Here is a 12,680-nt window from a genome sequence, read left to right as displayed (position 1 = left end):
AGATTGAATATTTTTTTGAAATGGAATGAGTTGGAGAGGAAATTGAAAAAAGCCTTTTAAATAGGAAGAAAAACAGCGTGTTGTAATAAACCACTGAATAAAACACTGCAGGGGAAAGTTTAAACATATTTAAACAGAACCGTGAAGAACAATCTTATATTCACAAAAATACCAATGGGGTTAGGGAGCCGAGAGGGACAACCATGAGTCATGTGAATAGGGGAAAAGTGGAAGGCAAGGAGATAATGGGGGCGGGGAGAGACAGCGCACGTGGGCAGAATCACATGATGGGACAACTTCACACGTGGAGAATGGGAAATAAATGTTGTTGTTGTTTTTTTTGTTTGTTTGTTTTTTTGGGGGTGGGGGGGTTAAAACGTGAGACAAAGAGTAGATGTACGGGGAAGTTTGGGGGAGAAAGGGAAATCTAAAAATCTAGCAAAAACAGCGAAGGAAGAAACAAACTTTGACAGGGGAAGCCTGAGGCAAGGCCGCAACACGTGCGACAAACAGAAACGATTAATTAATGAAAGATAAACACCGAGAAACGTCCAAGGGAAACACTATAGGTTCACCGAAACCCTAACCCTAACCCTAACCGAAAACACAAACACCGAAAGATAAATACAGTTTCGACAAAATACAATTGTGACCTTTGAAAACGTGGAGAACATGTGCAGCTTCAATTTCCCTCTCCCTTTCCCTTTCCTTCTATTTCCCACTCCTCTTTCCCTCTTTCTCTTTCTGTCCCTTTTATCCCCTCTCCTCTTTCTCTCTTTCCTTCTATTTCCCTCTCCTCTTTCCCTCTATTTCTCTCTCTGTCCCTTTTATCCCATCTCCTCTTTCCCTCTTTCCTTCTATTTCCCTCTCCTCTTTCCCTCTCCTCTTGTTCTCTTTCCTTCTATTTTCCTCTCCTCTTTCCCTCTATTTCTCTCTCTGTCCCTTTTATCCCCTCTTCTCTTTTGCTCTTTCCTTCTATTTTCCTCTGCTCTTTCCCTCTATTTCTCTGTGTCCCTTTTGTCCCCTCTCCTCTTTTCTCTTTCCTTCTATTTCCCTCTCCTCTTTCCCTCTCCTCTTGTTCTCTTTCCTTCTATTTTCCTCTCCTCTTTCCCTCTATTTCTCTCTCTGTCCCTTTTATCCCCTCTTCTCTTTTGCTCTTTCCTTCTATTTTCCTCTCCTCTTTCCCTCTATTTCTCTCTGTCCCTTTTATCCCCTCTCCTCTTTTTTCTTTTTTCTTTTTTTTGTATACAGAATCGTGGCTCGTGAAAGAGCTAACATTTATCACACAAACAAATCAAACAGACAAACAAACAAAGTCTATAAAAAGGGGAGCGGTAGACAAGATGGGGAGGGAAGGGGAAGCACATAAACACAACATTTGAGAGCAGGGACATCGGGAATGTGTGGGAGGGAGAGGGCTTGGGGGGAGGCGGCGTGGGAATGGGGGTGGGGGTGGGAGAAGTATAAACACAAGGACACCAAGGACTTCCAGGAAAGAAGTTGGTATTTCAAAAAAGTGGATTTGGGGTGAAATTAGCGAGGGTAGAAAAGATCAAGGTTTTGGATGGGGGAGGATAAGAGATGGTGGTGAACAGCTGTTTTAAAGACCTGGAGGGAGGAGTGGGATTGAAGAGATTGAGGGAGTTTGTTCCAGAGGTGGGAGAAAAGAGGAATGAAGGAGTGAAGGAGTGAAGGTGAGCAGAGAGTCTTGATTTTGGCAGTTTAACCATAGGAGGGTTGCAGGCAGATCTTGTGCGAACTGTAGGAATATTTGGGGGACAGAGCCCAGAGAGAGCTGGGGGAGCAAGGCCGGAGAGGAGTCAGTAGAAGACAGAAAGACCACCAACCTGCCTGCGGTGAGTGAGTGAAAGGCCCTTGGAGTTAGCTTCATCGCGGGAGATTCCAATGATTCTGAACGCTTTGGTTTCAACAGCGTGAAGACGAGGTAGGTGTGAGGCAGGAGCACCAGCCCAGAGCGGAGAGCAGTATTCCATTGAGCTGTGGTTGAAAGCCTTATATGTGGTGAGGAGCTCAGGTGTGCCAAGGAAGGACTTCGCACGACGGAGGATGCCCAGTTGGCGACTGGCTTTGGAGGCCAGATTTGAAATGTGGTTTTCCCAGGAAAGATCATGGCAGATAGTGAGACCCAAAAGCTTGAGTGACAGAACTTCTTGGAGAGGATTATTCAGAAAGTCGATGGGAGGGTTGTCCAGTCGGTCTTTTCGGAGAGACATCGTAAGAGTTTGAGATTTGTCAGGAGAAGTCTCTTTCTCTCTTTCCTTCTATTTCCCTCTCCTCTTTCCCCTATCTTTCTCTCTCTCTCTCTGTCCCCCTTTTTCCCCTCTCCTCTTTCCCTCTCGTCTTTCTCTCTCTTTTACTCTCCTCTTCCCCCCCCCCCCCCCCTCTCTCTTTTTGGATGACCTTCACGCACCACTAGTTTTGTGAATCCACTGTTTTTAGAGGTTATGATATTGAAGCGACAAATTCTGGACGATGGACACTTATCAGATGATGATCTACATGCTGTCTCCATGTCCATCTCTATCTTAAAATCGGGAATGGGAGGAATTATTTGTTTTTTTCCTGTCTCTATTTGCTTCTCTATCTTAAAATCGGGAATGGGAGGAATTATTTGGATATTTCCTGTGTTTTTGTCCATCTCTCTCTCGATGAAACACAATCAAATGGTAATTAATGTAACATGAGCCAATGCGACGACATTGGTGAAAATAGTTTTGGCCTCTGGAGAAAGCACGATGACGTGACACGTATCTCGCTCCTGGTTCTTATAATAGGTTAAAAAATGTGAAGGTGCCGTGCAGCAGCAGGGCTATGATTTACCTTATAATAGGTTAAAAAGGAGAAGGTGCCTGTGCAGCAGCAGGGCTATGATTTACCTTATAATAGGTTAAAAAGGTGAAGGTGCCGTGCAGCAGCAGGGCTATGATTTACCTGATAATTGGTTAAAAAGGTGAAGGTGCTGTGCAGCAGCAGGGCTATGATTTACCTTATAATAGGTTAAAAAGGTGAAGGTGCTGTGCAGCAGCAGGGCTATGATTTACCTTATAATAGGTTAAAAAGGTGGAGATGCTGTGCAGCAGCAGGGCTATGATTTACCTTATAATTGGTTAAAAAGGTGAAGGTGCTGTGCAGCAGCAGGGCTATGATTTACCTTATAATAGGTTAAAAAGGTGAAGGTGCTGTGCAGCAGCAGCAGGGCTATGATTTACCTTATAATAGGTTTAAAATGTGAAGATGCTGTGCAGCAACAGCAGGGCTATGATTTACATTATAATAGGTTAAAAAGGTGAAGGTGCTGTGCAGCAGCAGGGCTATGATTTACCTGATAATTGGTTAAAAAGGTGAAGGTGCTGTGCAGCAGCAGGGCTATGATTTACCTTATAATAGGTTAAAAAGGTGAAGGTGCTGTGCAGCAGCAGGGCTATGATTTACCTGATAATTGGTTAAAAAGGTGAAGGTGCTGTGCAGCAGCAGGGCTATGATTTACCTTATAATAGGTTAAAAAGGTGAAGGTGCTGTGCAGCAGCAGGGCTATGATTTACCTTATAATAGGTTAAAAAGGTGGAGATGCTGTGCAGCAGCAGGGCTATGATTTACCTTATAATTGGTTAAAAAGGTGAAGGTGCTGTGCAGCAGCAGGGCTATGATTTACCTTATAATAGGTTAAAAAGGTGAAGGTGCTGTGCAGCAGCAGCAGGGCTATGATTTACCTTATAATAGGTTTAAAATGTGAAGATGCTGTGCAGCAACAGCAGGGCTATGATTTACATTATAATAGGTTAAAAAGGTGAAGGTGCTGTGCAGCAGCAGGGCTATGATTTACCTTATAATAGGTTAAAAAGGTGAAGGTGCTGTGCAGCAGCAGGGCTATGATTTACCTTATAATAGGTTAAAAAGGTGAAGATGCCTGTGCAGCAGCAGGGCTATGATTTACCTTATAATAGGATAAAAAGGTGAAGGTGCTGTGCAGCAGCAGGGCTATGATTTACCTTATAATAGGTTAAAAAGGTGAAGATTCTGTGCAGCAGCAGGGCTATGATTTACCTTATTATAGGTTAAAAAGGTGAAGGTGCTGTGCAGCAGCGGGGCTATGATTTACCTTATAATTGGTTAAAAAGGTGAAGGTGCTGTGCAGCAGCATGGCTATGATTTACCTTATAATAGGTTAAAAAGGTGAAGGTGCTGTGCAGCAGCAGGGCTATGATTTACCTTATAATAGGTTAAATAGGTGAAGGTGCTGTGCAGCAGCAGGGCTATGATTTACCTTATAATAGGTTAAAAAGGTGAAGATGCTGTGCAGCAGCAGGGCTATGATTTACCTTATAATAGGATAAAAAGGTGAAGGTGCTGTGCAGCAGCAGGGCTATGATTTACCTTATAATAGGTTAAAAAGGTGAAGATGCTGTGCAGCAGCAGGGCTATGATTTACCTTATAATTGGTTAAAAAGGTGAAGGTGCTGTGCAGCAGCAGGGCTATGATTTACCTTATAATAGGTTAAAAAGGTGAAGGTGCCGTGCAGCAGCAGGGCTATGATTTACCTTATAATAGGTTAAAAAGGTGAAGATGCTGTGCAGCAGCAGGGCTATGATTTACCAGGGCTATGACTATATTTATGATTTATAATAGGTGAAAAAGGTGAAGATGCTGTGCAGCAGCAGCAGGGCTATGATTTACCTTATAATAGGTTTAAAATGTGAAGATGCTATGCAGCAGCAGGGCTATGATTTACCTTATAATAGGTTAAAAAGGTGAAGATGCTGTGCAGCAGCAGGGCTATGATTTACCTTATAATTGGTTAAAAAGGTGAAGATGCTGTGCAGCAGCAGAGCTATGATTTACCAGGGCTATGACTATTTATGATTTATAATAGGTTAAAAAGGTGAAGATGCTGTGCAGCAGCAGGGCTATGATTTACCTTATAATAGGTTAAAAAGGTGAAGGTGCCATGCAGCAGCAGGGCTATGATTTACCTTATAATAGGATAAAAAGGTGAAGGTGCTGTGCAGCAGCAGGGCTATGATTTACCTAATAATAGGATAAAAAGGAGGAGGTGCTGTGCAGCAGCAGGGCTATGATTTACCTTATAATAGGTTAAAAAGGTGAAGATGCTGTGCAGCAGCAGGGCTATGATTTACCTTATTATAGGTTAAAAAGGTGAAGGTGCTGTGCAGCAGCGGGGCTATGATTTACCTTATAATTGGTTAAAAAGGTGAAGGTGCCGTGCAGCAGCATGGCTATGATTTACCTTATAATAGGTTAAAAAGGTGAAGGTGCTGTGCAGCAGCAGGGCTATGATTTACCTTATAATAGGTTAAATAGGTGAAGGTGCTGTGTAGCAGCAGGGCTATGATTTACCTTATAATAGGTTAAAAAGGTGAAGATGCTGTGCAGCAGCAGGGCTATGATTTACCTTATAATAGGTTTAAAATGTGAAGATGCTGTGCAGCAGCAGGGCTATGATTTACCTTATAATAGGTTAAAAAGGTGAAGATGCTGTGCAGCAGCAGGGCTATGATTTACCTTATAATAGGTTTAAAATGTGAAGATGCTGTGCAGCAGCAGGGCTATGATTTACCTTATAATAGGTTAAAAAGGTGAAGATGCTGTGCAGCAGCAGGGCTATGATTTACCTTATAATTGGTTAAAAAGGTGAAGATGCCGTGCAGCAGCAGAGCTATGATTTACCTTATAATAGGTTAAAAAGGTGAAGGTGCCGTGCAGCAGCAGGGCTATGATTTACCTTATAATAGGTTAAAAAGGTGAAGGTGCCGTGCAGCAGCAGGGCTATGATTTACCTTATAATAGGTTAAAAAGGTGAAGGTGCCGTGCAGCAGCAGGGCTATGATTTACCTTAAAATAGGATAAAAAGGTGAAGGTGCTGTGCAGCAGCAGGGCTATGATTTACCTTATAATAGGTTAAAAAGGTGAAGGTGCTGTGCAGCAGCAGGGCTATGATTTACCTTATAATAGGTTAAAAAGGTGAAGGTGCTGTGCAGCAGCAGGGCTATGATTTACCTTATAATAGGTTAAAAAGGTGAAGGTGCTGTGCAGCAGCAGGGCTATGATTTACCTTATAATAGGTTAAAAAGGTGAAGGTGCTGTGCAGCAGCAGGGCTATGATTTACCAGGGCTATGACTATTTATGATTTATAATAGGTTAAAAAGGTGAAGGTGCTGTGCAGCAGCAGGGCTATGATTTACCTTATAATAGGTTAAAAAGGTGAAGATGCTGTGCAGCAGCAGGGCTATGATTTACCTTATAATTGGTTAAAAAGGTGAAGATGCTGTGCAGCAGCAGAGCTATGATTTACCTTATAATAGGTTAAAAAGGTGAAGGTGCTGTGCAGCAGCAGGGCTATGATTTACCTTATAATTGGTTAAAAAGGTGAAGATAAAGGGACAGGGCCTTCTCCATCGCTGCTCCCACCCTCTGGAACTCACTACCTCACACCATCAGAGACTCCTCCTCACTCACCACATTCAAAACATCACTAAAGACCCACCTGTTCAACGCTGCATTCAACATTCAACCCACAGCATTTAACCCCTGACTATCTCTTCTCCTTCTCCCTCCTTTTGCTTTAAATATTTCCCTATTGATTCTTGTCTTGTCTTTTTGATTCTTGTCTTATATATATGCCGTATATCGCTGCTGTTTGTTTTCTTGATTCTTGTCTTTTTGCAATTGTTGTTTTCATGTATTGTTATGCATTATGTTTTCCACTCTGTCAAAGCGCCTTTGGGCTTCTGGAAAAGCGCTATACAAAATAAATGAATTATTATTATTATTATTAAGATGCTGTGCAGCAGCAGAGCTATGATTTACCTTATAATTGGTTAAAAAGGTGAAGGTGCTGTGCAGCAGCAGGGCTATGACTATATTTATGATTTATAATAGGTTAAAAAGGTGAAGACGCTGTGCAGCAGCAGCAGGGCTATGATTTACCTTATAATAGGTTAAAAAGGTGAAGGTGCCGTGCAGCAGCAGGGCTATGATTTACCTTATAATAGGATAAAAAGGTGAAGGTGCTGTGCAGCAGCAGGGCTATGATTTACCTTATAATAGGTTAAAAAGGTGAAGGTGCTGTGCAGCAGCAGGGCTATGATTTACCTTATAATAGGTTAAAAAGGTGAAGATGCCTGTGCAGCAGCAGGGCTATGATTTACCTTATAATAGGATTAAAAGGTGAAGGTGCTGTGCAGCAGCAGGGCTATGATTTACCTTATAATAGGTTAAAAAGGTGAAGGTGCTGTGCAGCAGCAGGGCTATGATTTACCTTATAATAGGTTAAAAAGGTGAAGATGCTGTGCAGCAGCAGGGCTATGATTTACCTTATAATAGGATAAAAAGGTGAAGGTGCTGTGCAGCAGCAGGGCTATGATTTACCTTATAATAGGTTAAAAAGGTGAAGATGCTGTGCAGCAGCAGGGCTATGATTTACCTTATTATAGGTTAAAAAGGTGAAGGTGCTGTGCAGCAGCGGGGCTATGATTTACCTTATAATTGGTTAAAAAGGTGAAGGTGCCGTGCAGCAGCATGGCTATGATTTACCTTATAATAGGTTAAAAAGGTGAAGGTGCTGTGCAGCAGCAGGGCTATGATTTACCTTATAATAGGTTAAATAGGTGAAGGTGCTGTGCAGCAGCAGGGCTATGATTTACCTTATAATAGGTTAAAAAGGTGAAGATGCTGTGCAGCAGCAGGGCTATGATTTACCTTATAATAGGATAAAAAGGTGAAGGTGCTGTGCAGCAGCAGGGCTATGATTTACCTTATAATAGGTTAAAAAGGTGAAGATGCTGTGCAGCAGCAGGGCTATGATTTACCTTATAATTGGTTAAAAAGGTGAAGATGCTGTGCAGCAGCAGGGCTATGATTTACCAGGGCTATGACTATTTATGATTTATAATAGGTTAAAAAGGTGAAGGTGCTGTGCAGCAGCAGCAGGGCTATGATTTACCTCATAATAGGTTAAAAAGGTGAAGATGCTGTGCAGCAGCAGCAGGGCTATGATTTACCTCATAATAGGTTAAAAAGGTGAAGATGCTGTGCAGCAGCAGCAGGGCTATGATTTACCTCATAATAGGTTAAAAAGGTGAAGGTGCTGTGCAGCAGCAGCAGGGCTATGATTTACCTCATAATAGGTTAAAAAGGTGAAGGTGCTGTGCAGCAGCAGGGCTATGATTTACCTTATAATAGGTTAAAAAGGTGAAGGTGCTGTGCAGCAGCAGCAGGGCTATGATTTACCTCATAATAGGTTTAAAATGTGAAGATGCTGTGCAGCAGCAGGGCTATGATTTACCTTATAATTAGTTAAAAAGGTGAAGATGCTGTGCAGCAGCAGGGCTATGATTTACCTTATAATAGGTTAAAAAGATGAAGGTGCTGTGCAGCAGCAGGGCTATGATTTACCTTATAATAGGTTAAAAAGGTGAAGATGCTGTGCAGCAGCAGGGCTATGATTTACCTTATAATAGGTTAAAAAGGTGAAGGTGCCGTGCAGCAGCAGGGCTATGATTTACCTTATAATAGGTTAAAAAGGTGAAGGTGCTGTGCAGCAGCAGGGCTATGATTTACCTTATAATTGGTTAAAAAGGTGAAGGTGCTGTGCAGCAGCAGCAGGGCTATGATTTACCTTATAATAGGTTAAAAAGATGAAGGTGCTGTGCAGCAGCAGGGCTATGATTTACCTTATAATAGGTTAAAAAGGTGAAGATGCTGTGCAGCAGCAGGGCTATGATTTACCTTATAATAGGTTAAAAAGGTGAAGGTGCCGTGCAGCAGCAGGGCTATGATTTACCTTATAATAGGTTAAAAAGGTGAAGGTGCCGTGCAGCAGCAGGGCTATGATTTACCTTATAATATTTTTAAAAGGTGAAGGTGCTGTGCAGCAGCAGGGCTATGATTTACCTTATAATAGGTTAAAAAGGTGAAGATGCTGTGCAGCAGCAGGGCTATGATTTACCTTATAATAGGTTAAAAAGGTGAAGGTGCTGTGCAGCAGCAGGGCTATGATTTACCAGGGCTATGACTATTTATGATTTATAATAGGTCAAAAAGGTGAAGGTGCCATGCAGCAGCAGGGCTATGATTTACCTTATAATAGGTTAAAAAGGTGAAGATGCTGTGCAGCAGCAGGGCTATGATTTACCTTATAATAGGTTAAAAAGGTGAAGATGCTGTGCAGCAACAGCAGGGCTATGATTTACATTATAATAGGTTAAAAAGGTGAAGATGCTGTGCAGCAGCAGGGCTATGATTTACCTTATAATAGGTTAAAAAGGTGAAGGTGCTGTGCAGCAGCAGCAGGGCTATGATTTCTCACCAGGTAATTAGTGCCACTCGGATCGTTAATCAGCAGGTGCCGCATCGGTTGCCGATATTAAGTGAAGCAATTTTTAGAACTCCCGTTGTCTGTCAATAGTTCATGTCATATTTGTTTTACTATTAGTTTTCATAAAGATATTTATGTTTACATTTTAGAATGAAATAAAGACATATAAATATGGAAGCAAGGTTTAACACATCAATATTATCATCAGCTCTAAATAGAAGTCGATAAACAGACTTCATGGTTCTTTTAGGAAATGTAAAATCACAAAGATTTCAACGGACGAATTCACTGCAGCAAACAAAACGCTGCAATACTTACAATCCCCGGAGGCGCAGCCAAATTTTCTCGATTTGTTCGGGCTGTAGATATCTCAGCGAGCTGCTCTCAAACTCTTCGATCTCCTTAGTCGGGGACTCCATGACCGTGTGTCCTGAGAGGAGGAAGCTCAGAGTCGAAGCGTCTCTTCGCCCCCCGCCCGTCCGCGATCGTTCGCACCGAAGAGCGGGAGCCCTCCCCCGACGACCCGCCCCGTCGCAGACCGGTCTCGTTGGCCGGACGTCTCGCGTACGGCCGACCTGCACTCGGGTGTTTGACCGGTGACGGCGGGTATCGCGAACGCGTCGCTTCTGCAAGACGCTCTGGGGAGGCGAACGCGCGTTCCGCCGTGGGACGATGCCGGGGCTCCGGATGGCCGACGCGGTGGGGGCTGCGTGCTGTGTGGCACGAGTAGCGATAGCAAATGGAGACGTTGAACCTGTGAAAGGCACTCAGAAGGCAGTTATAAAAGTGATCAAAACTGATCAAAACTGATCAACATCTGCAAAGGCTTCTTGTCCACATGGGACGAATGCCTAATTGAAAGCTGCATACACCGACCGCGCGACGAAACTCGATGAGAAAATATGTACAAAGTTGACCCTGACTGGTGAAAAAAGCCATAAATCGTTTCGATGCCCTCCAATTTACCGTAGAAAAAAATAAAAAGAAATTACCACACAAAACTTTTTTTTTTTAAATTACTGCAGAAAAAAAATTACCACAGAAAAACTAAAAATAAAATTACCGCAGAAAAAAAATCACCACAGAAAAACAAAAAAAATTACTACAGAAAAAAATTACCGCAGGAAAAAAAATTACCACAGAAAAAATAAAAATAAAATTACCGCAGAAAAAAAATCACCACAGAAAAACAAAAAAAATTACTACAGAAAAAAAATTACCGCAGGAAAAAAAATTACCACAGAAAAACTAAAAATAAAATTACCGCAGAAAAAAAATCACCACAGAAAAACTTAAAAAAAATTTACTACAGAAAAAAAATTGCCGCAGGAAAAACAATTACCACAGAAAAACTAAAAATAAAATTACCGCAGAAAAAAATCACCACAGAAAAACTTTTTAAAAATTACTACAGAAAAAAAATTGCCGCAGGAAAAAAAATTACCACAGAATAAATAAAAACAAGAAGACGTCATACGTAGCACGATACTTGCAAAATATGCCCTCCCCCAAAAGTTTTCCAATGATACATGATGGCCTATGTTGACCTTTTGGCCTATGGTGACCTCAAAAATACTTTGTGGTTGAATTCAGTGACCAGATATGCAAGTCCTCTTCAAATTTCAAGTCAATTGGATGAAAATTGAGGATTTTAGAAATTTGGCCTATGTTGACCATTTGGCCTATGTTGACCTCAAAAATACTTGGTGGTTGAATTCAGTGACCAGATATGCAAGTCCTCTTCAAATTTCAAGCCAATTGGATGAAAATTGAAGATTTTAGAAATTTGGCCTATGTTGACCTTTTGGCCTATGTTGACGTCAAAAATACTTGGTGGTTGAATTTAGTGACCAGATATGCAAGTGGTCTTCAAATTTCAAGTCAATCGCATGAAAATTGAGGATTTTAGAAATTTAGCAAATTTGGTGACCTTTGGCCTATGTTGACCTTTTGACCCCAAAAACAATAGGCTTCTTGCTTTTGACCAACTCTACCATTTGGTGAAGTTTCGTGAAGATCGGTTGAAAAATGTGACCTGTAGGTCGGTGACAAGCAAACAAACAGACAAACAAACAGACAGACAGACAGACAGACAGACAGAACCACAAACACAACCGACCAATATACGTACTTGAAAAATCTTCGATTGTGCAAGTAATAAAAACAATGCAGAAAAACAAGCAAAATAAATTACCGCAAAAAAAACAAATTACCACAGAAAAGCCCAAAAAAGAAATTGCAGCAGAAAAACTAAAAAAAATTATCGCAGAAAAACAAAAAATCATTCCCACAGAAAAACTAGAAAACATAATTTGAGGACAATTCTGCTTTGACAGCTGAGATATTATTAATCTTATTATAATGGAGCAAACGTATATGATTATGTATGTATATTTGTGACCAAACGCTGCACGGTCTGGAAGCAAGAAGTTGTTATTGCGTGAAGAAGAAGAGTCTTACAGAGTGGGCATGGAATTAATTATCACACTGCAAATGACGAGCAGGCAAAGTACGGGACGACCTCACGGGACATTTGGACCCCAAATAAAATTATGATTTGAGATTTGTCGATCGCTGAAGTATATTAACACATGACCAAAACAGATTTGGCGATCGCTGAGGTATATTAACACATGACCAAAACAGATTTGGCGATCGCTGAGGTATATTAACACATGACCAAAACAGATTTGGCGATCGCTGAGGTATATTAACACACGACCAAAACAGATTTGGCGATCGCTGAGGTATATTAACACACGACCAAAACAGATTTGGCGATCGCTGAGGTATATTAACACACGACCAAAACAGATTTGGCGATCGCTGAGGTATATTAACACACGACCAAAACAGATTTGGCGATCGCTGAGGTATATTAACACACGACCAAAACAGATTTGGCGATCGCTGAGGTATAGTAACACATGACCAAAACAGATTTGGCGATCGCTGAGGTATATTAACACATGACCAAAACAGATTTGGCGATCGCTGAGGTATATTAACACATGACCAAAACAGATTTGGCGATCGCTGAGGTATATTAACACATGACCAAAACAGATTTGGCGATCGCTGGGGTATATTAACACACGACCAAAACAGATTTGGCGATCACTGAGGTATGTTAACACATGACCAAAACAGATTTGTCGATCGCTGAAGTATATAAACACACGACCAAAACAGATTTGGCGATCGCTGAGGTATATTAACACACGACCAAAACAGATTTGGCGATCGCTGAGGTATATTAACACACGACCAAAACAGATTTGGCGATCGCTGAGGTATATTAACACACGACCAAAACAGATTTG

General features: G+C 41.5%; 1 protein-coding gene across 1 annotated transcript in view; it reads right to left on the bottom strand.

The window, feature by feature from the left end:
- LOC137430930 (dual specificity calcium/calmodulin-dependent 3',5'-cyclic nucleotide phosphodiesterase 1A-like) overlaps nt 1-11,671 on the bottom strand; it is a 400,001-nt gene extending 388,330 nt beyond the window's left edge. The window contains exon 1 of the mRNA XM_078782637.1: nt 9,676-11,671. Within this exon, the coding sequence (XP_078638763.1) occupies nt 9,676-9,776 (101 nt within the window). The 5' untranslated portion in view covers nt 9,777-11,671. The remainder of the gene's footprint in view (nt 1-9,675) is intronic.
- Nucleotides 11,672-12,680: the final 1,009 nt, after the last annotated feature.

The sequence above is a fragment of the Myxine glutinosa genome, chromosome 7 (assembly GCF_964187855.1).
Source record: "Myxine glutinosa chromosome 7, kmMyxGlut1.1, whole genome shotgun sequence".
Classification (NCBI taxonomy): Eukaryota; Metazoa; Chordata; class Myxini; order Myxiniformes; family Myxinidae; genus Myxine; species Myxine glutinosa.
Note: the sequence above shows the minus strand (reverse complement) of the source record. Positions and strands in the feature narration are given on the sequence as shown.